The sequence below is a fragment of the Notolepis coatsorum genome (assembly GCF_963971535.1).
Source record: "Notolepis coatsorum genome assembly, chromosome: 18".
NCBI lineage: Eukaryota > Metazoa > Chordata > Actinopteri > Aulopiformes > Paralepididae > Notolepis > Notolepis coatsorum.
In genome coordinates, this window is record NC_140182.1 from 28,944,164 (window position 1) to 28,971,917 (window position 27,754).

Genomic DNA, 27,754 nt, shown 5'->3' on the forward strand with positions numbered 1-27,754 from the left:
AGTCGAATGCAAAAAAATCATTCTTTCCAAAATAAAAGAGGCCTAGAAGTGTGGCTAACGCTAATGGCATGCATACCAGAGGCTAACTGCCTAAGAAAACAGGCACATAGGCACTGAAAGAGGATTTCACCCATCTAATGAACACACTAGACTAGACAAATATCAAGATGTATCCATCAGTGGACCAATTGTATGCTTTTGCAGAGAACAAGAAGCCTTCTGTCGACTCCTTCAGACATTAAGCACCCCCACAGCCCAAATGGAATGATTAAAAAATTCTATTTATTTTATAGTCGACTAATAGTCGACTATCGGCTAATTTCAGCCAATCAAAGTCGACTATCCAAATCCTTAGTCGGGGACAGCCCTAATAGGGTAAGGAGTTTGCTATGATAGGGCAAGGAGTTTGCTATGATAGGGTAAGGAGTTTGCTATGATAGGGTAAGGAGTTTGCTATGATAGGGTAAGGAGTTTGCTATGATAGGGTAAGGAGTCTGCTATGATAGGGTAAGGAGTTGGGGAATTAATGTACGTCCATGGAATGTCCCCACGATGCATGATAACGTGTGTGGGATTGATTGATTGATTGAAAATGTTATTAACAGATTGCAGAATGGGTACAATACAGTACGGCTCAATACACACAATTGTTAAGGGGATGCAGACCAGAGAAAGACTTTCGTCTTGTTTACATCAGGGTCCCCCATTTTCAATTCATAACATTTATGACATACACGACATACCGATATACAGTACGGTGTGTGTATGTGTGTGTGTGGTATTTGGCAGCCTTGTCCAGATCCATAGACTTGCGGTTGCTTGTCAACAAATTGCTTCGCCTGAGGTGGTTGAAATAAGACATTTTTACTAGTCAGTTGTCACTTCCTCCTCAGGCAGTTGTTTTGATGTGATGTCACTTCCTCCTCGGGCAGTTGTTTTGATGTGATGTCACTTCCTCCTCAGGCAGTTGTTTTGATGTGATGTCACTTCCTCCCCAGGCAGTTGTTTGATGTGATGTCACTTCCTCCTCAGGCAGTTGTTTCATGTGATGTCACTTCCTCCTCAGGCAGTTGTTTGATGTGATGTCACTTCCTCCTCAGGCAGTTGTTTTGATGTGATGTCACTTCCTCCTCAGGCAGTTGTTTCATGTGATGTCACTTCCTCCTCAGGCAGTTGTTTTGATGTGATGTCACTTCCTCCTCGGGCAGTTGTTTTCATGTGATGTCACTTCCTCCTCAGGCAGTTGTTTTGATGTGATGTCACTTCCTCCCCAGGCGGTGGAGCACACGTTCCACAGGCGCTCCATGGTGGTGGCAGACTCTGTCTCTCACATCACCCAGCAGCTGCAGTCCCAGGCACTGCAGGCCATCGGTAACGCCAAGGTAAACACATAACAGCATGTACTACAGTACTATACCAGTACTGCCAAGGTAAACACATAACAGTATGTACTATACCAGTACTGCCAAGGTAAACACATAACAGTATGTACTATACCAGTACCGCCAAGGTAAACACATAACAGTATGTACTATACCAGTACTGCCAAGGTAACCACAATAATATCAACAGTATGTACTATATCTTCCATTCTATACATTGCTTGAAAGACCTCTGGTGATGTGATATACATACCTCTGTAATGACTGTGCTTGTGTTGTCTGTCCCTGTAGAAAAGGGTGATCTCTGATAAGAAGTACAGTGAGCAGAGGCTGGACGTGCTGTCGTCTCTAGTGCTGGCAGAGAACACGCTGAACGGCCCCAGCACCAGAGAGCGCCGCCTAGTGGTGTCCCTGGCACTCAGCGTCGGCACCCAGATGGTGAGAGAGAGAGAGATTCTACATTCTACATTATCATTTTTAGATTTTAAATGTTTGACTTGATATTCATTACTCAAAGTTTTGTAAATGTACATGTTTGGATCCTTAGAGAGATGTTACTGTTTTGCAAGAAAATGTCTTCAATACTCCACAAGTTTTACTTCCTAATGCCAGCGATAATTTAATCAGATAACATGTTAACCTCTTAACTCATTGACCGCTACGTTGGGAACGGGATATGACTATGTGCTGCCAACGCATTAAACCTATGGAGTTGCTCACCTTGTTTGCAGGGCTATAACTATTTAAATATTATAGCTATATATGCAATACTATGGCCCATTTGACATCGAGTATCTATCGTTCAAGATGTGAAAAAGGAATATCTTTTCCATCCATACATTCTCGTTTTATACCGTGGTGAATATAAGTATGGTTTTAGAGTTGTCTGGGGTAATTCCTGGGAGGCTAGTATTAGGCCGCGACGTGTATTATATATTATCCATTGGCATTTCGTCCCTATACACGCTACAATAAAAAATTAAAATGCATATGATCGGTATATTATGTTCCATCATGCATGCATGAAAGGGGGGGGGGGGGTCGTTTCTGATTAATTGATTGTCAATAACGGCATTCGTTAGTACAACAGCATACACTGATCAGGGAGATGGCTATGAAAACAATGCACAACCGAGCTGAAATTGACATTAAATTGCTCTTACCTGTGGCCGATGATATTCCAAAAAGAATATTCCAATTATTTGATTGCCATCTGCTAGATCGTATGTCCATTTGGCCCATGCCATAACCCCCGACAGCATAATGGATCGGGTGTCCCGAAAGCGATTCAATGCGATCGGGTGAAGATCTCGATCCACGTTACAAGAAAACTCAGCCCGGATGACTTTCAATGACGCACAGAGTCATACACAGAGCCACAAAGGAAGTGCGACATCGGCCGCATACCAACAGGCGGCGGTATTGGATAAAAGAAATAACGATCCAATAACGTATATAGACGTGATTGGCAGACAAACACGTATATATGCGTGAACGGCGCTGAATGAGTTAACAGGCATAATTATTCATTAATTATAATTAAGTTTAAATATCAACATTATCTGGCCATCCTCAGTAAATACTATCAAACTCCTCTGACCTCATCTGGTCTTTCCAAAGACCAGAGATGGGACCGGCGAGTGTACGTGCGCACACACACACTGTCCAAATATCCAGTTTGTTTAGGGAGAGAGAGAGAGAGAGACTAGCATTACGCACGTAAAAAGACGCTCGCCTGACATATCGTCATGTAACTCGAGAACCGAGGCACGGATTTGGTCGAGTGAGGTGGCGTTCGAATGGCAACAAATGGATCCTTCGAACGGTATATTCTATGTTCGGCGAAAAAGGCAGCCCCGAGCCTTTTTCGCCCAAAGTGCTGTGAGACTTGCGAGTGTTCCGCGCACGGGCACGACGGCCCGACGCCGGTACCACTCCTGTTAAGACATTAATGAAATGATTCGCTCTCTCTCTTGTTCCACAACAGAGCGTTGTTTGTTCCTCTGGTGTGACTTTAGTTTTTACTCAACGTTCTGGTGAATCTGTGTCTGAACAGAGAACCTTTAGGGATGAAGAGCTGCTTCCCCTGCAGCTGGTTCTGAAGAAACTGGATCTGATCAGCGAGCTGAGAGAGAGGTAAGGAGAGGACGGCGGTTTCTAATGCAGTACATGTGGAGCAATCATTAGGCCTGTCCTGCTTAGTGTGGCTATAGTTTCCTCTTTCCTGCTCAGTGTGGCTATAGTTTCCTCGTTCCTGCTCAGTGTGACTGTAGTGTCCTGTTTGCTGCTCAGTGTGACTGTAGTTTCCTGTTTCCTGCTCAGTGTGACTGTAGTGTCCTGTTTGCTGCTCAGTGTGACTGTAGTTTCCTGTTTCCTGCTCAGTGTGGCTATAGTTTCCTGTTTCCTGCTCAGTGTCTCTATAGTTTCCTGTTTCCTGCTCAGTGTCTCTATAGTTTCCTGTTTCCTGCTCAGTGTGGCTATAGTTTCCTGTTTCCTGCTCAGTGTCTCTATAGTTTCCTGCTCAGTGTCGCTATAGTTTCCTGTTTCCTGCTCAGTGTCGCTATAGTTTCCCGTTTCCTGCTCAGTGTGACTGTAGCTTCCTGTTTTCTGCTCAGTCAGTGTGACTGTAGCTTCCTGTTTCCTCCTCAGGGTCAGAGTTCAGTGTGACTGTAGCTTCCTGTTTCCTCCTCAGGGTCAGAGTTCAGTGTGACTGTAGTTTCCTGTACTGGCACAGAGCGGTGTTTCCAATCTACCTGGACGATGTTTATGACAACGCAGTGGATGCATCACGGATACATGTAAGCAGACCGGTCCTGTTGTTTACATCACACCTAGCTTATATATTAATGATATTTGTGATGTTTCAAAACTATTACAGTTTGTCTTGTTTGCTGATGATACCAATTTTTTTGCTCTGGAAATCATTTAAAGGAACTAGCTGAATATATTGTGTATGAAATGACAAAGCTAAAGAAATGGTTTTATGTAAATAAGCTATCACTGAATCTGAAAAAAACGAAATTTATGATTTTTGGCAATCGAAAACTAGATGAAAATATAGTACTGACAATAGATGGAGTTGATATAGAGAGAGTTAATGAATTTCGTTTTCTTGGTATTTTTGTTATGAATAAAGTAAAGGATGTGTTAGAGTATGATGCAATGAGAACACTCTACTGTTCACTCATCTCACCTTATATCAGTTATTGTGTTGAAGTATGGGGGAATACTTATGGGACCAATATAAAACCAATATAAAACCATTATATATACTACAGAAGAGGGCCATAAGAATCACACATAAAGTGAGTTATCGAGAACACAAATACATTATTTATTAAATCTAGAATAATTAAACTTGAAGACATGGTTAAGTTTCAAACAATGTTAATTATGTTTAGGGCAAGAAATAATACACTGCCAGAAAAACTACAAAATCTTTTTCATTTAGAAAGTGAGTTTAGTAGGAGAAAATACAATTTTAAACATCAGTTTGCACGTACCACACTTAAACAGATGTGTCCTTCAGTTATTAGTGTAAAGTTGTGGAATTCTCTCCATAACGAGTTTAAGGGATGTAATAGTGTTTATCAATTCAAAGAAAATTATAAAAAAAAAAAAAGAATTAGTCAGTATGAAAATCAAATGTGATCTGAATAGTGAGATCTTTTCTTCTTTTTTTTCTCTTTCTTTTATTCTTTATTATTATTATTATTATAAAAAAAAATTCTTGTTTAACTGTCGATTGTGAGTTTCTTGTATAATGGTATAAATTATTATTTGTGTAAATTAGGTTGTACGCCGACCATTAAGTAAATACTTCTTTAGTTTAGGAATAAGGGGCAGGTAACTATAAGATTTATTCTTCTTCCTGCTCCTTTTGTCCATGGAATGTTATTTATGATTGTGTAATGAAGAAACTCTGATTGTATGATTCCATGTGGCAAATAAAAACTCTGAACTGAACTGAAAATTAGCATCTTTGTAGCAGTGGTATTGTACATTTTTAGATGCAAAGCACCTCTATGACGAAGCTACTAACCCTACTACCCTCAGTACCTAACCAATCAGACAGAAGCTGCTAACCCTATTACCCTCAGTACCTAACCAGTCAGACAGAAGCTACTAACCCTACTACCCTCAGTACCTACACAATCAGACAGAAGCTACTAACCCTACCACCCTCAGTACCGACACAATCGGACAGAAGCTACTAACCTTACTACCCTCAGTACCTACACAATCAGACAGAAGCTACAAAAACCCTACTACCCTCAGTACCTACACAATCAGACAGAAGCTACAAAAACCCTACTACCCTCAGTACCTAACCAATCAGACAGAAGCTACTAACCCTACTACCCTCAGTCAGACATAAGCTACTAACTCTACTACCCTCAGTACCTAACCAATCAGACATAAGCTACTAACCCTACTACCCTCAGTATCTACACAATCAGACAGATGCTACTAACCCTACTACCCTCAGTACCTAACCAATCAGACAGAAGCTACTAGTACTGTGTAATGTAAATGTTTTCCTATCTATTTCTGCCGTCCGTCATCCTGTATGACCCCTGTGATTGGCTGGAGCAGTACATGTTCAGTGCCTTGAGGGACAGTGTTCCCACCATGCTGCATGCCAAACACATGGAGTCATGTGACCAGCTACTGGAGAGCTACGACAAGGAGATCATGGAGGTCTTCAACGAGGTGAGAGGGAAACAGAATGGACCCTAACCCTTAACCTCACTGTTTATAGACATAACCATAACTTCACTGTTTATAGACATAACCATAACTTCACTGTTTATAGACATAACCAGAACCTTAACTTCACTGTTTATAGACATAACCATAACCTCACTGTTTATAGACATAACCATAACCTCACTGTTTATAGACATAACCATAACCTCACTGTTTATAGACCTAACCATAACCACATCTCGGATGATGTTTAAATAGAGCCTGGGTTCAGTACTAGTCAACATCACAATGTTTAAATACAGCCTGGGTTCAGTACTAGTCAAGTCAAGAGATTTATTTGTCACGGCATACAAGTATACAATGAAATGTGGGTGTACTAGTCAACATCACAGTGTTTAAATACTCTCTCGCCTCTTCCTCTCCCTCTATCTCTCTCTCCCTCAATCTCTCTCTTCCTCTATCTCTCTCTCTATCTTGCCCTCGCCCTCTATCTCGCCCTCTATCTCTCTCTCTCCCTCGCCCTCTATCCCTCTCTCTCGATCTCTCCCTCTATCTCTCTCGCCCTTGCCCTCTCTCTATCTCGCCCTATCTCGCCCTCGTCCTCTATCTCGCCCTCTATCTCTCTCTCCCTCGCCCTCTATCTCTCCCTCGCCCTCTATCCCTCGCCCTCTCTCTCTCCCTCTCTCTATCTATCTCTGTCTCTCTCTATCTCTATCTCTCCCTCGCCCTCTCTCTCTCTCTCTCTCTCTCTCTCTCTCTCTCTCCCCTTCTCCCTCTCTCTATCTCTTTCTCCACCCCCCCTATCTCTCTCTCTCTCTCTCTCTCTCTGGCAGCACCTGTTGGACAAGCTGTGTAAGGAGATTGAGAAGGACCTCCGTCTGTCCGTCCACACACACCTGAAGCTGGACGACAGGAACCCCTTCAAGGTGGGGATGAAGGACCTGGCCCACTTCTTCTCCCTCAACCCCATCAGGTTCTTCAACCGATTCATACACATCAAAGGTACTGGACCATAACCCTTTGCTACAGGAGAGGGGGAGTGGTGTTTCTCTCTTTATTCAGACAGGAGAAAAGCTGAGAGACACAGGAGAGAAGGGTCTTTATTGAGACGGTAGGAAGGCTGAGAGGGAGACAGGAGAGAAGGTTCTTTATTGAGACAGTAGGAAGGCTGAGAGGGAGACAGGAGAGAAGGTTCTTTATTGAGACAGTAGGAAGGCTGAGAGAGACAGTAGGAGAGACACAAGTTTCAAGTTTGTTTATTAGTTGTGAATGAATGAATGAATGAAAACTTTATTTAACAGATTGCAGAATGGGTACAATACAGTACGGCTCAATACATACAATTGTTAAGGGGATGCAGACCTGAGAAAGACGTTTGTCTTGTTTCCATCAGGGTCCCCCATTTTCAATTCATATAGACATATATGACATACATGACATACAGATAGTCAGTACTGCTACATCTATACATTTGTCACAATAAAATACACAGTGAAATTGGGTGGGGGACACTGTACAAGCAAAACTGTACATTGGAATATTGACAACCATACTTGGTCATTTACTGTACATTGGAGGGGGTTGGGTTAGGACATTTACAGGGGCCAGTTTCGAATTGCAGTCTCCCGTAGGTGTTCTTTGAGAGTGGTTTTGTAAGTGGGTAGTGATTCACATTCCTTTACAGCTTTGGGTAGGGCGTTCCACATTGATGTGGCATAATTGCGAAACGTGTTTAGTCCCTTGTTTGAGCCGAATCTGGGTTTAACATGATTTGTGGAGCTCCCTCTGGTGTTGTGATCGTGGTATTCACTGACCTTTGGGAAGTATTTTGACATGTACATGGGTACCTTGGTCGTGTAGTGTATCTTGTAGACCAGGCCCATTGCAAGTTGCTGTACTCTGTCGTCTACTCTAAGCCATCCTAGGTTGTCAAAGTGGGCAGGGGTGAGGTGGGTTCTAGGGGTAAGGTCAACCAGTTTGTTTTGTGATGTTTGTAATTTTGTTTTTAGCGCCTTTGAGGTGCTTTGGTACCATGAGGTGCAAGCATAGTCGTAGTACCCTTGAATGAGTGCTCCTGCCAGAGTCTTCAGGGTATTCTTGTTTACCAGAGAGGAGATCCGGTACAAGAATCGAGTTCGTTGGTTGACTTTTTTTATTACATTGGATGCCATTTTGTCACAGGAAAGATTAGCCTCTAGGATGGAACCCAGGTAGGTAATTTCATCTTTCCTTGTGACAATATTGTCACCCACTGTAACTGAGAAACCGTCGGTCTTGCTGAGTTTGTTATTTGAACCGAAGAGAATGGACTCTGTTTTGCCCATGTGTAATGATAGTTTGTTATCAGCCAGCCATATGCCGATTTTGCCTAGTTCCGAGCTGAGGGTTTTTTCAACCTGTAACTTGTTCTTGTCAGAGACCAGCAGGGCTGAGTCGTCCGCAAACAGGAACAAGCTGCAGTCACAAGCTGACGACATGTCATTTGCATAAATTAGGAACAGTAGCGGTCCTAGTATGCTTCCTTGTGGAACACCAGAGCTCACTGGGAGGGGGGGGGATAGGGTACCGTTTACCTCCACCATCTGTTCGCTCCCCTCCAGGTAGGATTGCATCCAGCTCACAAGCTAAAAGCAATTGGTTTTGATAGTCTATCAGAATGGTGTGATTGTCAGAGTGTCGAAGGCCTTTTGTAGGTCCAGCATGACCATGCCGCAGTATTTGCCTGCGTCCACCTCTTGTTTGATGTGGTCGTTCAAATAGAGAAGGCATGTGTCAGTGGAGTGGGATGTTCTGAAGCCAGATTGGAATTCGTAGATTCTATTTTTTTCCGCAAGGCACTTTTCGACCTGTTCGTATACAATTCTTTCCATGACTTTCGAGATGGAGGTAAGGATAGAAACAGGGCGGTAGTTGCCTGGGTCTAATTTGCTGCCCTTTTTGTGCAGGGGTGTTACTCTCGCAATTTTGAAGTCCTTGTGGACGTGTCCCTGTTTTATGTAGAGGTTTATTATGTGTGTGATGACTGGGGTGATGGCGGCTGCTGAGTCTCTGAGGAATTTGGAGGGGATGTTGTCATGGCCGGTGGCCTTGTTCGGTTGGAGAGCGCTCAGTTTTTTGAGTACCTCATCATCTGATGTTACCATTTCCAGTTTGAAGTCGTCTTTACGCACCCCTAGGTTCTTGTAGTATGCTACTATGTGTTCTACCCCATAATGCCCTGAGTGGGAGGGTAGTTTGTTTACCAGTGTTGTGGCTATGTTTGTGAAGAAAGTGTTTAAGTAATTGGCTACATCCAGCTTGTCTGTGATGAGCGTGTTGTCCGTCTTTATGTTTATGTTTGAGAATCTGGTTTTAAGTTTTTTACTGCAGCCTAGTTGATTATTGAGTAATTTCCAAAGTTCACTTGGTTTGTTTTTGTTTTCCTCCGTTTTGTCATTGATGACATTTTTTTTATTATTTAATTTTTTCGTGTGTGTGCAGCCTATGTGACTCACTACCTGGACAAGACCTTCTACAACCTGACCACGGTGGCTCTCCATGACTGGGCCACCTACAGCGAGATGAGGAACCTGGCCACGCAGCGCTACGGGCTGACCATGACCGAGGCCCACCTGCCCAGTCAGACCCTGGAGCAGGTCAGCTTGTTCTCAAACCCATCTGTTCACAGCACAATGCTATCCGTTTTTAATGCATCAAAAGGTATGGAAGTACCAACAGGTTTCATACCTGTGGACACTTTAATTGAGAAAGAAAAGCATCAAGCGTAGCCTATTTCTGTGTCGAAAGGTGAAAGGCATGTTGAAATAAAACAATCATTTACTGTCACATAATGAAATGTGCTGTTCTGTCCAACATGGAAAGTAATAGGGGAGAGAGAAGAATGCACACGCATGTTCTGTGTATTCTACTCTGGGTGTAGATGTTCTGTGTTCTCCTCAGGGTTCTGTGTGTTCTCCTCAGGGTTCTGTGTGTTCTCAGGGTGTAGACGTTCTGTGTGTTCTCCTCTGGGTTCTGTGTGTTCTCAGGGTGTAGACGTTCTGTGTGTTCTCCTCTGGGTTCTGTGTGTTCTCAGGGTGTAGACGTTCTGTGTGTTCTCCTCTGGGTTCTGTGTGTTCTCCTCTGGGTTCCGTGTGTTCACGTCCTGTGTGTTCTCCTCAGGGTCTAGACGTCTTGGAGATCATGAGGAACATCCATGTGTTTGTCTCCCGCTACCTCTACAACCTCAACAACCAGGTACAACCTCAATATTCATCCTCTGTAGTTGGCTACAGTATTATGTCATAGTCTTACTGTTTTAACTGTTTTACTGTTTTATATTTATATACAGATCTACATAGAGAAGGCCTTCGTGTGAATGCAGTCTGTTTTAACAGTGATATATTTAACAGATCTTCATAGAGAAGGCCTTCGTGTGAATGCAGTCTGTTTTAACAGTGATATATTTAACAGATCTTCATAGAGAAGGCCTTCGTGTGAATGCAGTCTGTTTTAACAGTGATATATTTAACAGATCTTCATAGAGAAGGCCTTCGTGTGAATGCAGTCTGTTTTAACAGTGATATATTTAACAGATCTTCATAGAGAAGGCCTTCGTGTGAATGCAGTCTGTTTTAACAGTGATATACTTAACAGATCTTCATAGAGAAGTCGAGCAACAACAAGCACCTGAACACCATCAACATCCGGCACATTGCTAACTCCATCCGCACCCACGGCACCGGCATCATGAACACCACGGTGAGTAGGCAGCAACCGGAGGACAGGCTTTGTGTCAACAGAGAGCCCTCCCCTTAGGGTTGGGTACCATTCACATTTGAACCGATACCGGTACCTGTGAATTGATACCGGTACCCAAAGGTACCTTTTTTCTGTACTTTAGTCTCAGAAATTTGTATCTACCTACCTCAGTTGTAACAAATGTGTCCAAACTTCAAATGCTTTATTATCATTATTATTTATTTAGAACAATTTGTTAATGTATATATATAATATTGCAGCGAGCGTTGTAAAGTGTAACCACACTTGCGACCGTCTTCGGCTTGCCATTGCCCCGACTGCTCTTAGGTAAGCGTGTATTGTGCGTGTGAACGTTGACATGAACGTGCGGCACACTTCATAGGTTCCGTGGTAAACAAAACGTTGAACGTCATCAGACCTTTTTTCTCGTGATGGGCATTCAGGGGGCGGGCTGATAACCCGAGATATCTTGTGATGGGCATTCAAAGTGTTAAAGTGACTTACACACCAGACAAGCACACTTATTACACGCACACTGCTACTGCTACTTACACTGTAGAATAATAAATGTTTTATATTTTATCCGAGGTGTGTCTATTATTGTGTAGATCGTTGTGTATTGTTGTCTACCAAACTACTACGGTTGAGGAGCCGGGAAAAACAACGTGGGTTTTCCTCCTGGTACTCTGGTTTCCTCCTGGTTCTCTAGTTTCCTCCTGGTACTGTGGTTTCCTCCTGGTTTCCTCCTGGTTCTCTAGTTTCCTCCTGGTTCTCTGGTTTCCTTCTGGTTCTCTAGTTTCCTCCTGGTACTCTGGTTTCCTCCTGGTTTCCTCCTAGTTTCCTCCTGGTTTCCTTCTGGTACTCTGGTTTCCTCCTGGTTACTCTAGTTTTCTCCTGGTACTCTGGTTTCCTCTGGTTTCCTCCTGGTACTCTGGTTTCCTCCTGGTACTCTGGTTTCCTCCTGGTTTCCTCCTGTACTCTGGTTTCCTCTGGTTTCCTCCTGGTTACTCTGGTTTCCTCCTGGTTACTCTGGTTTCCTCCTGGTACTCTGGTTTCCTCCTGGTTTCCTCCTGGTACTCTGGTTTCCTCCTGGTACTCTGGTTTCCTCCTGGTACTTAACTCTGGTTTCCTCCTGGTCTCCTCCTGCTACTCTGGTTTCCTCTTGGTACTCTGGTTTTCTCTGGTTTCCTCCTGGTTTCCTCCTGGTTTCCTCCTGGTACTCTGGTTTCCTCCTGGTTTCCTCTAGTTTCCTCCTGGTACTCTGGTTTCCTCTCGTTTCCTCCTGGTACTCTGGTTTCCTCTCGTTTCCGCCTGGTACTCTGGTTTCCTCCTGGTACTCTGGTTTCCTCCTGGTACTCTGGTTTCCTCCTGGTTCTCTGGTTTCCTCCTGGTACTCTGGTTTCCTCCTGGTTTCCTCCTGGTTACTCTGGTTTTCTCCTGGTACTCTGGTTTCCTCTAGTTTCCTCCTGGTACTCTGGTTTCCTCTGGTTTCCTCCTGGTACTCTGGTTTCCTCCTGGTACTCTGGTTTCCTCTGGTTTCCTCCTGGTACTCTGGTTTCCTCTGGTTTCCTCCTGGTACTCTGGTTTCCTCTGGTTTCCTCCTGGTTACTCTGGTTTCCTCCTGGTACTCTGGTTTCCTCCCACACCAAAAGACATGCATGCTAGGCTTCCTGCCCTTGACCAAAGGTCCTGGCATTATAACTGCAGTTGGTCCCCGGGGCACCACACTGTGTGGCTGCTCACTGCTCCTCGGTAGTTAGGAGGTAAAATGCAGAGAATGAATTTCCCCAAAGGGATTGATAAAGGTACAATTTAACTTAACTTGACGTTGTGAATCCTGAAATCCACTGACGGCAATTAACACACTCTCCTGGTGTTCAGACCATTCATATTCGTATTTCATCTGAGGTAGTTGATTGTGTTGTTTGTTTTTATATCAACTTATCAATTACATCTGGAATATCTTCTTTTGGTTTGAAAAGCACTTTGCATTGCAACTCTGTATAAAATGTGAAAACAGAATTTGAATGATTAATCTTTCCCATCTGTCTCCTCTCTCTGTCTCTCTCCCTCCCTCTCTCCCTCTCCCTCTCTCTCTCTCTCTATCTATCTATCTCTATCTCTATCTCTCTCCTTCTCCCTCTCCATCAGGTAAACTTCACCTACCAGTTCTTGCGTAAGAAGTTCTACATCTTCAGTCAGTTTATGTACGACGAACACATCAAGTCCAGACTCATCAAAGACATCCGCTTCTTCAGAGAGACCAAAGACCAGACGGACCAGAAGGTATCTATCAATCTGATCTGAGATCAGACTGGCTCATGAGTCATAGTGAAGTGTATGTGGTCATGTGACCTGCTCACTGACCCTAGATCCGCGCTCATACTCCATATGGGTCCAGCTCTCTGCCTCTGGAGATCCATTCACCTAACTTCATCTTGTGATTCTCAGTAATAAAAGATTCATATACTGACACTCACCTTCATCAGTTGCTCCTGTGGTCTGTGTGTTGCAAATGTCTATAGTCTAGTACTATCTTAGTACCAGCCTGATGGTCATCTATGGTTGTGTTTCTCTATGCTCCAGTGAGCCAGCCTGATGGTAATCTATGGTTGTTTATGTGTTTGTCTATGGTCCAGTGAGTCAGCCTGATAGTAATCTATGGTTGTTTGTCTATGCTACAGTGAGCCAGCCTGATGGTAATCTATGGTTGTTTGTTTATGGTCCAGTGAGCCAGCCTGATGGTAATCTATGGTTGTTTGTTTATGTGTTTGTCTATGCTCCAGTGAGCCAGCCTGATGGTAATCTATGGTTGTTTGTCTATGCTCCAGTGAGGCAGCATGATGGTAATCTATGGTTGTGTTTGTCTATGCTCCAGTGAGCCAGCCTGATAGTAATCTATGGTTGTGTTTGTCTATGGGTAGTAAAAAATACTCACGCACATCCAAAGTATAGTCACGGGTGCTTGACTCAAATAGATATGTAAAGTTGTGGAAAAAAAGTCAGCACACCGTCTGCCGTGTTCCCAAGTTTAATATAATTTAACACAACGTTTTGGCCTGTGGCCTTTTTCAAGTGTCACCAACATGTGAAAAGGGGTGGGGTATATATACATACATATTAGGGGTCAGGGTTGAACCAGGTCAAGGTTCAAATCAATTAGCCTATAGGCTACAAATTTACAAAACATACTGCAGCTCAAGTGCCAGAACATACGGTACATAGTTACAATAACAGTAGTACGGTAGTTAGTAGTTAGATGCAACACACCTTCACATGCAAAATAGAGAAAAAAATATATAATAAGAAAACTTAAACAGAAAAATTTATAAAAAAAAACAACCAGACAGAATGTGTGTATTTACAGGAAGGGTTTAATGTCAAACTCTTCATTCAATCCAAGAGGGGCCATAGTCTGAAGGGTGTGTATATGGTAGGTCTCTCTCTGCAAAAGTAGTTTGCCATGGTCTCCGCCTCTGGCTGGTCTTTCTACCTTTTCAATGCCTGTGTATCTTAATGCGCTGATATTGTGTCCTGCCTGTCTAAAGTGTACTGCAACCGGGTTATGTTCATCACCACATCTGATGTTGCTGTGGTGTTCGCTGATGCGTGTTTTGAGTTGCCGGTTGGTTTTGCCTATATAGCTCAGGCCATATGGACATTTAATTAGGTAGATGACATGAGTGGAGCTACAGGTGATGAAGCCACGGACTCTGAGGGTTTTACCATTAAGTGGATGTGTGTAGGTCTTGCTCTTAATAGTATACCCACACTGTGCACAGTTACCACACTTGTAGTTCCCATCTGGGGTGTTATCTAGGAACGTGGGTCTGTGAGCAGTAGGTGGGCTGTAGGATCTCACTAGTTGGTTTCTCAGGTTGGGGGGGCGTTTGTAAACTACGGTGGGAGGTTCCTTGAAGACAGATTGGAGTTTGGGATCAGAGTTGATGATGTGCCAGTGTTTATATAGGATCTTTGTGAATTGTTTGTCTATGGTCCAGTGAGCCAGCTTGATGGTAATCTATGGTTGTGTTTGTCTATGGTCCTGTTAGGGAATTCCTCCCTCCCAAGTTCTTTAATTGATATTAGTATGGACCAGCTGACAGATTCACAGCGACAAAGTTGTATTCACGGAGTCTTTATTGTCGATCACAAGAACACAGAGAAGTGAACTCTCCTGCAGCCCACGGGCTCAGCCTCTCGCAGAATGAAGACATGACATGACATATTTATACCCTCTTGCACAAAGAGAGAAGGGGAGGGGTGTGTGTGTGTATATGTATCTGTGTGTGTGTGTGTGTGTGTTAGGGGTGGACGGTATGGTCTAAAATTTATATCACGGTATAATTTGAAGCATAGACGGTAACGGTATATATCACGGTATCAGTGTTTCCGTTAGAATAATTTTTTTTGCCTGATAGGCAGGCTATATAAAGAATGACATCCTCAAGGCATGTAGATTTATAATATTTTATATATCCAGAGTCCGTGCTGCTCCCATTGCAAACAGCCGGGCTGGATGCTGGATTTTGCTAAAAGCATATGTAGCTGCAGAGCCGCAGAGCCAGCGGCGCTTTCAGGTCTGGTCACAGCTTTCAGCCGTTGGGTGGGGGGGCGCTGTTGAGCGGACCTGACCTGAAAGCGCCACTGGCTCTGCGGCTCTGCAGCTGCATGCTATTCGCAAATCCACTGCTCCCGCTGCAGCCGTCGTTATCATAACACTACACGCATATCATAATGTTTACAGCAAACTGTAGTTGATCACCAGGTATGTTTTATTAACGTAGAATAATTCATATAAGAAAAACGATAGGGACATCTCTTACCTTTCTCCACTGGTTAAAAATGCCAGGAACTGAAATTGAAACTTGCTGTGCACCGCGGTGATAATGTGTTTATTATGAAATGACAATTGCGTGTTGACACGCCCACTGCGCGAAGCCTCCTAAATAACTTTTTCCAGTTTGCACATATCTATTATCTATGACTAATTCTATCTATTTTTAGGGGCAAATGCGATTGAAATAGTCGCGCTGTGGTTACATGACGTCATTGCTATTTTAGAGCTACTCTACCGGTTACACGGTCAAAATCCATACCGTAGAGCAAATTAATATCGTTTATACCGTATACCGTTTATACCGTCCACCCCTAGTGTGTGTGTGGTGTGTGTTTAAGTGCAAGAGTTAATGGGTGTTTTCTGAGACGCGATGAGTAGGGCCACCTCAGCGGCATGGTTAACTATTTTACCGGCCTGACCCAGCACTCGGTCAAGGGTCAACGGGTTATGAAGAGTTCAGGCACTTACTTTAGGCATTCATCTGATAGTTCGTGATTTTCGTGACAGTTGAAGCCAGGCCATCGAGAGTTCGAGGTCATAAATCTATGTGTGTGTGTAGAGCTGCCACGATTACCGCATTACCGCGGTATCGCTGTTACATCACGCCCACCGCAGAGTTAGACTGAATACCGCATCACGCTGTTTTTTATAATAATAATAAAGTACCCTGCTCTCGTTGGGCTTGCGGCTCTGCAGATATACCCTACTCCTCTGTCGAGGTTCCAAGCGACCCTATTGGGTACCAGAAAAGTCACGTGAAACATTGCAGACCACTGATTGGTCAGAAGAGAGACGCGTCACACGTTGGAGCGTCCTGCAGTGTGTTACCACCAATCGGCAAGCGCGTATTCGTTTTTTACGTCCTGAATGTCAGCCATTGATCAGAGCTCACAACACGGCTAGTAACGTTAGCTTTAGCTCCCCGCCGGAGTGGACTACCATCGCTCCTCAGGAGTACTAAACGAGGCATAATGATTTTACTGCAACGAATGTTATAATAAAAGCCCTTCGTTCTATACACTTGTCTGATTGAAAACTTTATTAACAGACCGCAGAATGGGACAACTTGGCACGCTCTGAGCAAAGAAAGGAACTGAGATATGAATTGAGTAATGCTTGCCTTGCTATGGTCCGGTAAATACGCTGATGTTATTGAACGTGTAACTATATAACGTTAATGCCACAAAATGAATGCCTTTATTATAAAGTAGTAACTTTATAATAATAAGAAGAAAGGGTCGGGGGGGTAACCACCCCTGCCCGCGACACCGAGTGAACCGCGCACGACCAGAGGGGAAACTTCGAATCCGTGTTTCACTTTCAATAACGAATTGAAATCCCGAATTGCCGAATCCCAAACAATATTCATGCTGCAAAGTCATCCTCTAAAGATAGACATTTAGACTAGAGGCAGGCTATATGCTATAAAGCAGGGGTTCCCAAACATTTCAGGCCGGGACCCAGAAAATAAGGCGTCAGAGAGCCGCGGACCAATGCACATCGTCAGGCTTTCTTTTTTTTCTTTTTTTTGCCAGGCGGCCGATTTTTTAAGCCAAATATCACTTCAATTCTATTAAGTTAGTTCAAGTTAGTTATTCATTTATATGTGCTATTTATGAGAGGGCTAACTTGTTGCAAAATAATAATGATAATAATAATAGCCTCATTAAAATACTATTGTTGCTTCGGTTGTTTTCAGCGTTTTATGTGCATAATCTGTTATTTAGTTTGAAATGTTCGTTGAAATAAGTAGATTTTCCGTTTTTGTTTATTTATTAAGTTAATATAAAACCTATTAAAGGAGCTCCCGTCTTATACGGAGCTACTGAGAAATCTTGATCCCCAGTTAGACTGGCTGACGCGCCGTTATATTCCTGGTCTCATACCAAACAGTCCTTGTCCCAATGACACAATGCAGGCAGCTTTCTTGGAAAATGATATTTATTTGCTTCACCGTGCAAACAGAATATCCTTGTTTTTTGTTCCTTAAACTGATTAAATGATAATGAATATGATACCTAATTGGATACAAACATTTTGACCTGAGACCTGCGTCGTACGTGCGGTCAAAAACCGTTGCCTTTTCCGGGTCAAAACTCCTCCTCCTACAGGTGTACCTGACGCTTATATAAAAGAAGCGCCACCCCCTGGTCACATAAATCCATTGCACATTAAGTCCATTTTGGCCGTTACACACCGGCCCCTAATTGTTAAGGCAGGCAGACATAACAATTCAAAAAATAAATAAACAAAACAAATAAGAGCCAAAACATGTCATGGATTAAGTGCATTTACATTTCATGAACCAAACACAGTTTGGTCACCGGCCTTACAATGGTGCTACTTTTAGTCTGCAATTTCACAGACCGCACCAGACCTTGTTTGTCTGGAAAGACCTCCAGAACCCTGCCAAGTGGCCAGGACCCACGAGGAGCTGAAGAGTCCATGATGACCACAATATCACCAGCTGTCAAACTCCTTTTCCTCTGGTTCCACTTTTGCCTCTCTTGAAGCAAGGGCAAGTACTCACGTACCCATCTTTTCCAGAAAAGATCTGAAAGATACTGGACTTGCCGCCATCGTCTTCTTACATACTGGTCATGTGGATCGAACACTCCAGGTGGCAAAGCTGGTTTACCCTTCAAGAGAAGAAGATGGTTCGGTGTAAGTGGCTCCAGGTCGTTGGGATCATCCGAGAGCTTGGTTATTGGACGGTCATTCAAAATGGCCTCCACTTCACAAAACACTGTATGAAGCCCATCATCATCCAACCTCTGCTGACGTAGGACAGAACTGAGAACCCTTCTCACCAGGCGGATCATCCGTTCCCAGACGCCACCGTGATGTGAACCTGCCGGTGGATTAAAGCTCCAACGGATTCCAACTTGTGCCAGAACTCCATGAATCTTGTCTTGATTCAAAACGGCCAGAGCCTCCTTCAGTTCTCGTTCTGACCCAACGAAATTGGTACCATTATCGGACCGTAAGTGCGCCACTTGTCCTCTCCTGCTGATAAAACGCCTCAGAGCATTGATGCATGCGTCTGTGTCCAATGACACCGCAACCTCCAGATGGATGGCCCTGCTTGCCATACAGGTAAATATGACTCCGTACCTCTTACAGGTTGATCTTCCTTTCTTCACTTCGACTGGTCCAAAGTAATCTACCCCTGTGTTGGTAAAAGGTGGTAGGTCAGGAAGGATTCTATCGGCTGGAAGATCTGCCATTTTTTGCTCCACTGCTCTGCCATTGTAGCGTTTGCAAAAGCTGCATTCAGCGATGATCTTCCTAACAGCTGCATGGGCGTTGGTGATCCAAAATCTCTTCCTCACTTTGGACAGTGTGTGAGTCCTTCCACCATGTCCCAGATTCTGGTGTACATGCTTGAGAATGAGCATTGAAACATGCTGGTCCTTGGAGAGAATGAGCGGATGTTTAGCTTCCTCTGGCATTGATCCTCTGCTCAGTCTTCCTCCAACTCTCAAGAGTCCATCTTCAAACACTGGATCCAGCTTATATATGGGACTCTGTCGACTCACTGCTGCCTTCCCAGATGTTAAAGCAGCAATCTCTTCACCGAATCTCAGTCGCTGACAGTAGCCAACGATGGCAACCTCTGCTCTCTGCAGATCCTCCAGCGTCAAAGTGCCGCTCATAGATGTTGCTGTGAGCTTTTGACTTGCAGCCTGCTTTCTCAGACGGCTCTGTTCCAACAACATGACCCTCAACCTGAGGAACCAGGCAACTGCAGTCTTCAGCCTCTTCCAGTCTGAGAAGTAGGAAATTAGCTGGTAAGTAGGACTGGCTATGTCACCCACACTGATGGCGTTTACGGTTGCCTCCTTTTTGACCTCCTGGTCATTTGAATCCACTGAGACGTCCAACACAGTTTTGGGCCACTCCACTGCTGGCTTCCAAAGAAATGCAGGACCTTCAAGCCACCTGCTGCCATTCAGGAAGTCCAAGACCCTCATTCCTCTTGACGCATCGTCAGCTGGATTGTCTTTGGAACAGACATGTCTCCACTGTGAGGGTTCAGACCTTTCTCTGATGGTCGAGACCCTATTGGCTACAAATGTGTGGAAACGCCTGTCCTCATTGTTAATATACTTCAACACTGAAGTGCTGTCAGTCCAAAATACCGACTCCTCCAACTGGAACTTCAGCTCTGCCTTCAACAGTGAGTCCACTCTGACAGCAAGGACAGCAGCCGTCAACTCCAGCCGAGGAATAGTCACAGCTTTCAGTGGTGTTACTCTGGCTTTGCCAAGTAGAAAGGTAACCTGGATGTGGTTTTCCTGACTCAACATCCGGACATACGATACCGTTCCATATCCACCTTCACTGGCATCGGCAAAGTGGTGTAGTTGGGCATGTCTGACCTTCCCAAAATCCACTGGCTTAATGCACCTATTGGTCTGGAATGCAGCCAGCTGCTCCAATTCCTCCAACCACCTTTTCCATTGGTGTATGATGTCCCGTGGCAAGTCATCATCCCACCCACATCCTCTTCTGCAGAGTTCCTGCTGCATTATTTTTGCACGCAAAGTGACTGGTGCCAGGAAACCTAGAGGATCGTATACTGAGCTGGCAATGGACAGCATACCACGTCTGGTGAGAGACTGTCGTTTCAACTCGATCTTGAACCTGAAAGAGTCCGTCTCCACACACCATAGTAGGCCAAGAGCCCTTTCCATTGGAAGTTTGTCTCTGTCCAGATCCAACTCCTTTAGATCCTTGGCCCTTTGCTCTGCTACGATGGACTGTAAAACACCACGACTGTTGCTGATCCACTTCTCCAAGATGAAGCCCCCCTTGCGACACAGAACAATAAGATCCGTTATCATCTGGATAGCTTCCTCTTCAGTCGCTGAGCTCTTCAAACAGTCATCCACATAGAAATTCTGCTTGACAGATTGGGTGACTTCAGCTGAGAACTCAGCCTGATTATCATCAGCAGTTTTCCTCAGGGCGTAGCTTGCGCAACTAGGGGATGATGCAGCGCCAAACAGGTGCACAGTCATCCTGTACTCCTCAAGGTCCCTAGTGACATCTCCCTCTGGCCACCAGAGGAAGCGCAGAAAATCCCTGTCCTCCTCAGCGACCTTCACCTGGTGGAACATGGCTTGAATGTCACCCATGAATGCCACTGGTTCCTCTCTGAAGCGAGTTAGCACTCCAAGCAGTAAACTGGTAAGGTTAGGACCCTGCAGAAGTTCACTGTTCAGGGATGCTCCTTGGAATGTGGCTCCACAGTCAAACACCACACGGAGGTTTCCTTTCCTCGGATGGTAGACACCATGGTGTGGGATGTACCACACTTTTCCTTTCTCACCATGCAGTTGTTGCTGCGGTACTTTCTCTGCATAGTTCTTCCCAATAAGCTTGTTCATGTATGCTGCATACTCCTGGTGCAAGCTTTTGTTATTTAGGAACCGTTTCCTCAATCCCTGGATCCTTTGCCTAGCGACTCCCACATTGTTGGGCAGACAGACCTCCTTGTTCCTAAAAGGCAATTTCAAACAGTACCTCCCTTCCTGAAGCACTGCTGAACTTTCCACAATTTCCAGAAACCTTAAGTCTTCCCTGGACATTTCCTTCTCCTTCACAGCTACTTCATTGAAGTCGTGATTGTACTGATTGGCCAGCATTTCTTCCAGTCTGCACACCGAGATCCTGTTGACCATAGCAGAGGGAAACTCTGTCCCCACAACACCACTGTTTCCATTCAGTGGACCATTAACGACCCATCCCAGCACCGTCCTTATAGCATACGGGCCATTCCCGTGACTGTTGACGACCTCCCAAGGTTCCAATATCTTGGGAGCGTTGGTTCCAATCAACAGGTCGACATTTGCTTTTAGGCGTGGGATGTGTACGTTGGACAAATATGACCATTCCGACAGTTCTTCGGGTGTCACCATGTTCTCAGCCGTGACTGGCATTTTCTTCTGTGTGAGAACTTCCGGAAGAACATAAAAGTCATCGCTGTCCAAACCAGCTATCTCCAACCCAGTCAAGGAGTAAGCTGGAACAACTGTCTCTTGCCCCATGGTGCTCAACAGGAAGTTGGTTCTTCTGCCTGTGATATTCAGCCTCTGCATTAGGCGTTCAGAGCAGAATGTGGCTGAGCTACCAGGGTCTAGGAAGGCGTAGGTTTGTATGATGGCATTTCCTTTTGCTGCTTTCACACGTACAGGGAGAATGGATAACACACACCGGTCCTTACCGGCCCCTGTATGTCCACATGTTTGCAGTGACGTTGGTTGCTTTAACTGTTCTGGAGAAGATGGTTGCCTTTTAATGTGAAGCAGGGTGGGGTGAGTTTGACCACAGACTTTGCATACCAAGCGCCTTTCGCAATCTCTGCTCATGTGACCAACACATAAGCATGCAAAGCAAACTCCCTTTTCCCTCAGAAAGTGTATTTTCTCCTTGTGCCGCTTTTCCTGAAGTTGTTTGCACTCCTCCAATGAGTGACTGCGAGCACACAAAAGGCATCCAGCTCTCCTAGCATTCATTGTACTTGATGTTGGTGATGTTAGCTCCTTGGCTCTCTCCGATATGTCCATGGTTGTTACTGTGGTGGCGACAATATTTCCTTTTACTCTGTTGGGTGGATATGATTTAAACCTGGTGAGAGATTTTGTGCCAACCACACCAGAATTTGGATCCTGTATGTCACCAAACAGAGGGTCAGAAAGAATACTGACGCGTCGCTCCACAAACCTGATCATATCACCGAAGTGAGCTCTTTCCTGTGTATTTTCCATTATGCCATGAGCCGTACTCCTCCATTGCTCCCTCATCTTGAATGGCAATTTTGATATAATGGCCCTCATGTTGACAGGCATGTCCAACTCCTGCATGTACTGAAGCTCCTCCATTGCATTGCAGCAGCCACGCAAGAATAAGGAGTAGGCTTGAAGTGCCTTGACATCCTCAGATTTTATTGTTTGCCATGCCAAGGCCTTTTGCATGTAGGCACTTCCTATTTTGTACTGGTTTCCAAAGTGTTCTTTAAGAAGACCCTTTGCCACTGCGTAACCACGCTCAGGAGCCATATGCTGGCAGCTACGCACCAATTCCTGTGGCTGTCCTCTTGTGAACTGCTCCAGATAATACAAAGCATCAGCGTCTGTTGCCTTTTCCTCCACTCCTTGTTCAAATGCTTTGATGAATGTTCTGTATTGGAGAGGGTCACCTTCAAATGTTGGGATATTTCGTGGTGGCAGAGACCTGGAATGCTGTTGCTGCACCAGAGCAGCAGTTATCTCATTTTGCCTCTCCATGATGGTAAGCATGTTTGCAGGTTGGTTTGAATTGATTTGAACATTGTCAGTTGTTCCCATTCTGCTTTCCTGTTCCTTGTGGTTGTGATTATATTGGCGGTTAGCAGCAGTGCTATGCCATTGACCACGTTCCTTTGGTCTCACATCCACAGGCTTGTTTGGTGGTATTGACAATTGTGTCAATTTACTTCGTTGTGTTAATGTCCCAGGTTGGTATTCCCTTGCAACAGGATTTAGCTTGTGGTGTTCCCTTTCAAAATAGGAATTCATTGCATTTGAAGGTGCACGAGATGAACGCTTACTTTCAGAGGAGTGCAACACGGCCAACCTTGCAGTGCTTGCAGCCAATTCAGTGTCCACCTCTAGTTGTTCCTTTTTTCTTTTCAACTTTAGTTCCTGCTCCTTCAACTGATGCTCCTGCTCCTTCAACTGATGCTCCTGCTCCTCCAAATCATGTTTTTCTTTTAGAGAATCAGCACGAGCGAGAAGTGCAGCTCTATCGGCTTCAGCTAAGATCCTGGCAGATGACCTGCTACTTGTTTTTGAATATTTGCTCACAATGTTTGACACACTGTCATTTGGAGCAATACCATCATCCATTAAATGCAAATCACCTTCAGTTGTTTTACCATCATATACATTCGTTATACCTTCAATATTTGAAACCCACAGTTTTGCATTTGAAATACACTCATTGATTGACAACATTTTTGCTTTAAACCAGGTGTCTTGTTCTTCTTTTTCATCATGTAACGTATAACCCAACAGAAGATTGTCATGTATGCATTTCGCCTCATAACACACCTGATTCAAATCTGTAAGAGCCTTCTCTACTTTTTCCTTCTCATTATTTAACATGAAACCAAGAATTGAATCTTTTATCTTGGCTGCCATGTTAAATTTACGTTTTCTGCTGGCAACCAATTTGCCACAATGTTCTGCAACAGCCTTGGCAGTCATTTTAACGACACGTTTCCCAGTGACGTCACCGCTAACAGCGGAGCGCGCTGTGGTCTCCATGGAAACGTGTGATGCCGTTTTGCGCGTCGCCATGTTATTAGATTGTCTGAATTAAAACGAGACGGCTGGTGACGAGTCGCGCAACATAGTCACTACAAAAAAGGTCCGCGTAGTCAAGTGTTATTCCTCTTCAGCAACCATGGATTTACGCTCAACCCCAAGTTATGTGTGCACACAATTTTACATGGCCATGTATTTATATAGCGCTATTCACATACCTCCTTGCGTTGGGTACCATGATGTCGCCTCACGGAACAGTACTCGCGGTCCAGTACTGATCCTCAGCCACTTCGGGTCAGCACCGGTGTCTTCCTCCTCCACGAACGGCTGCAGGCGGATCCCCGATGCAGCAGCAAACAGTAGAATCCTCTTCCTCCACACAACAACAGCAGCAGCTCCTCGCCTTCCTCCGGTTGAGATTCTCCGACGTCCCCTAACGCATCGAATCTTCCCCAGTCTCCAAGCAAGAGTCCAACTGGTGCGTGGTTTTTGACTAATATTAAAGGAGCTCCCGTCTTATACGGAGCTACTGAGAAATCTTGATCCCCAGTTAGACTGGCTGACGCGCCGTTATATTCCTGGTCTCATACCAAACAGTCCTTGTCCCAATGACACAATGCAGGCAGCTTTCTTGGAAAATGATATTTATTTGCTTCACCGTGCAAACAGAATATCCTTGTTTTTTGTTCCTTAAACTGATTAAATGATAATGAATATGATACCTAATTGGATACAAACATTTCGACCTGAGACCTGCGTCGTACGTGCGGTCAAAAACCGTTGCCTTTTCCGGGTCAAAACTCCTCCTCCTACAGGTGTACCTGACGCTTATATAAAAGAAGCGCCACCCCCTGGTCACATAAATCCATTGCACATTAAGTCCATTTTGGCCGTTACAAAACCATATAGTCACATTTTAGAATACAATAGAATAGAATTTTAGAATACAACTAGAAACACTGTCCTGGCCTGCTTCTAAGTTCAGTGGCCTGACAAAAAAGATATTTTTTTTTTTTTTTTTTTTTTTAAATCATCTCGCGACCCCGACTTTGGGAACCACTGCTATAAGGAGTAGACTACTACTAAGAAAAAAAAATGCATTAAAACTATTTTTTTTACATTTTTTGTGCATGTGGTAATAACCGCGGCGGTAGGAAATATTTCGCAAATTTGTGCGGTAAGGAAAACATCAATACCGCGGCAGCTCTATGTGTGTGTAAGGTCGCTTTCACATATAGTTTTGGTGGACTCGGTGCGGTTCTGGGGGTGAAGTTGCAACATTGTTGCATTCTTCATTTGGTTCGCCTGCGTTCACACAGATATCTGTGAGGCGGACCGAGACCTTCTGAACAATGTCACGCGGTCGAAAAGGGCGCTTGTCTATTGGACAGTGGAAATGTGTGTGTGGCTGCAAGCCCGTGTGTGCGCGCGTGCGCGCGTGTGTGTGTGTGTCTGTGTGTGGACTGCGGAGCCCTCCAGATCAGCGGAGCCGAGTTTTGACATGGCATTGATCCATTGTTCTATTGAAGCACATTACCACCATCCTCTCGCTAAACAACTTGTACACCTCGTTGTTTTTGTGAGTGCCCACATTCCCCACAAGCAGCTGTTTTATTTGGTCTTCAGCCCCCCAAGTCTGTCCACGAGACATGTTTACACAGTGTGCTTGTTTTGCAGTGAATGCGCACCGCGGTAATATTAATAATAATAACGGCTGTGTTTTTTTTCTTCCTTGTTCTACCCCAAGATGCACAGTAGATAGATAGATAGATAGATGCAGTGTGCTTGTTTTGCAGTGAATGCGCGCCGCGGTAATAATATACCCAAGATGGTTTATCAGGTGACTTCCTACGTTTGGTTCGATGAAGCTATCGGACTATCGAATTCTGGTCCGAAAGTCCGGACCAAACAGCCCCTGTGTGAAAGCGACCTAAGTGTGTGTGTGAGCTATATGTGTGTGAGTGTGTGTGTGGAGGGAGACACAGAGCCACGGTCCTACAGCCTGCATCGTGGGGAGACAATGGGTGCTCAGATACATAAGATATTGACATCAAATATTACTAGATCAATGAACTAAACTATTAGTCCAGTGAGCCAGCCTGATAGTAATCTATGGTTTTGTTTGTCTATGGTCCAGTGAGCCAGCCTGATAGTAATCTGTGTTTGTCTATGCTACAGTGAGCCAGCCTGATAGAAATCTCTGGTTTTGTTTGTCTATGCTCCAGTACCCATTTGAGCGGGCGGAGAAGTTTAACCGTGGCATCAGGAAGCTGGGAATCACACCTGACGGACAGAGTTACCTCGACCAGTTCAGACAACTCATCAGCCAGATCGGTGAGACGTTTTTGTTAAAGGAAAACCTTCACGATTATAATGTTAGGCTGTTATTTATCTTCAACAGAAACATGTAATATTTTGGGAGAAGGTTTCTACATTTGTCCTTCGGTTTGATCTAGTGATGTGATCTAGTGATGATGTGATCTTGTGATGTGATCTAGTGTAATCCACTAGACCAGTGGTTCCCAAAAAATAAAAAGAATCCAAATAAATTATTATTATTATAATTCTTTTTTTTTTATGCAGTCAGGCCACTGAACTTAGAAGCAGGCCAGGCCAGTATTTCTAGTTGCAGCGGCGCAATAGTTGGATAACCTAGGTGGGGAACAACCAGGAGATCACTGCAACTCACACAAGTTGGAGAACTATCTCTCTCTCTCTCTCTTGCTCACACACACACACACACAAAGGGAGCCGCATGTGATTGGTGGAGGTGGGACCCTTACAAAAAACAAAAAATCCATCAAAATCAGTGTTGTTGCTAATCACATGCTGACACATGCTAGCCTGTAATAATCCCCCCCAGAAAAATCTACTTTGCATTTGATATATTGCAAATATATCTCATCACACACACTGGCATTTAAAGGGTTAGAATTATAAAATGAATATGTAGTGTTATGATCAGGTAGGGCTGGGCGATAAAACGATAACGATAACTATCGCGATAATTTATTTCCTCGAAATAAACATGAAACGTGGTCGCAAAGTTTCGATATATCGATTTTCCAAGCTTGGCTCCGTTCAGCCTCGGCTCAGCACACTCACTAACAACAACCAACCTTACGTGATGACGTGCTACGCACAACAGCTAACAACCAATCAGTGAAGGAGATGGCCGAGATCGACGGAGACCCGGAAGGAGACCCAGAGCGGTAGGACTCACTCAACAACAAGGCTTGCTAGGCTAATTAGCTTGCACGGCGTTGTTTTATATATTTACGTGCCGAGTATGTGTGTGTGGTGAATTCTGAGGCCACGTTTATAGTAGTGGGGGTATACAGTGGAAGTCGTTTCAATATATTGTGGTGGAAGAGAGTATTTTAGTGTGATATTTAGCACATTGTCATGGAATACACCGCGTAGAAGCAACAGGCTGGCTAGGTTAACTAGCTTGCACGGCACTGTTTTATATATTTACGTGCCGAGTATGTGTGTTTTGAATTCTGAGGCCACGTTTATAGTAGTGTGGGAGTGGACGTCGTTTCAATATATTGTGGCGGAAGAGAGTATTTTAGTGTCATATTTATTGTCATGAGATACTCCGCTTGTCGGCTATAACTGCTAACGTGCGAGGACTGATGACGACATCAACTCGACTTGAGACATTCGCAGCAGCATATTAGAAGTTAATTAAACTTGACAGACATTATATCGACGATAATTATCGATATCGAATTATATGAAAATTATTTTATAATTTTATCGCGATAACG

At 44.3% G+C, this 27,754-nt stretch overlaps 1 protein-coding gene across 3 annotated transcripts in view; it reads left to right on the forward strand.

The window, feature by feature from the left end:
* The window catches only part of washc4 (WASH complex subunit 4), a 105,774-nt gene that overhangs the window by 65,274 nt on the left and 12,746 nt on the right, over positions 1-27,754 (forward strand). For all 3 annotated transcript variants that reach the window (XR_014620750.1, XM_084335511.1, XM_084335512.1), the window contains 11 exons: positions 1,275-1,382; positions 1,674-1,820; positions 3,439-3,518; positions 4,075-4,180; positions 5,979-6,095; positions 6,926-7,094; positions 9,573-9,727; positions 10,251-10,325; positions 10,725-10,829; positions 12,981-13,115; positions 26,207-26,315. Coding sequence is in view for 2 of the 3 variants with exons in the window: in XM_084335511.1 (XP_084191637.1) it covers positions 1,275-1,382; positions 1,674-1,820; positions 3,439-3,518; positions 4,075-4,180; positions 5,979-6,095; positions 6,926-7,094; positions 9,573-9,727; positions 10,251-10,325; positions 10,725-10,829; positions 12,981-13,115; positions 26,207-26,315 (1,306 nt within the window). In the remaining variant the exon portion in view is untranslated. The remainder of the gene's footprint in view (positions 1-1,274; positions 1,383-1,673; positions 1,821-3,438; positions 3,519-4,074; positions 4,181-5,978; positions 6,096-6,925; positions 7,095-9,572; positions 9,728-10,250; positions 10,326-10,724; positions 10,830-12,980; positions 13,116-26,206; positions 26,316-27,754) is intronic.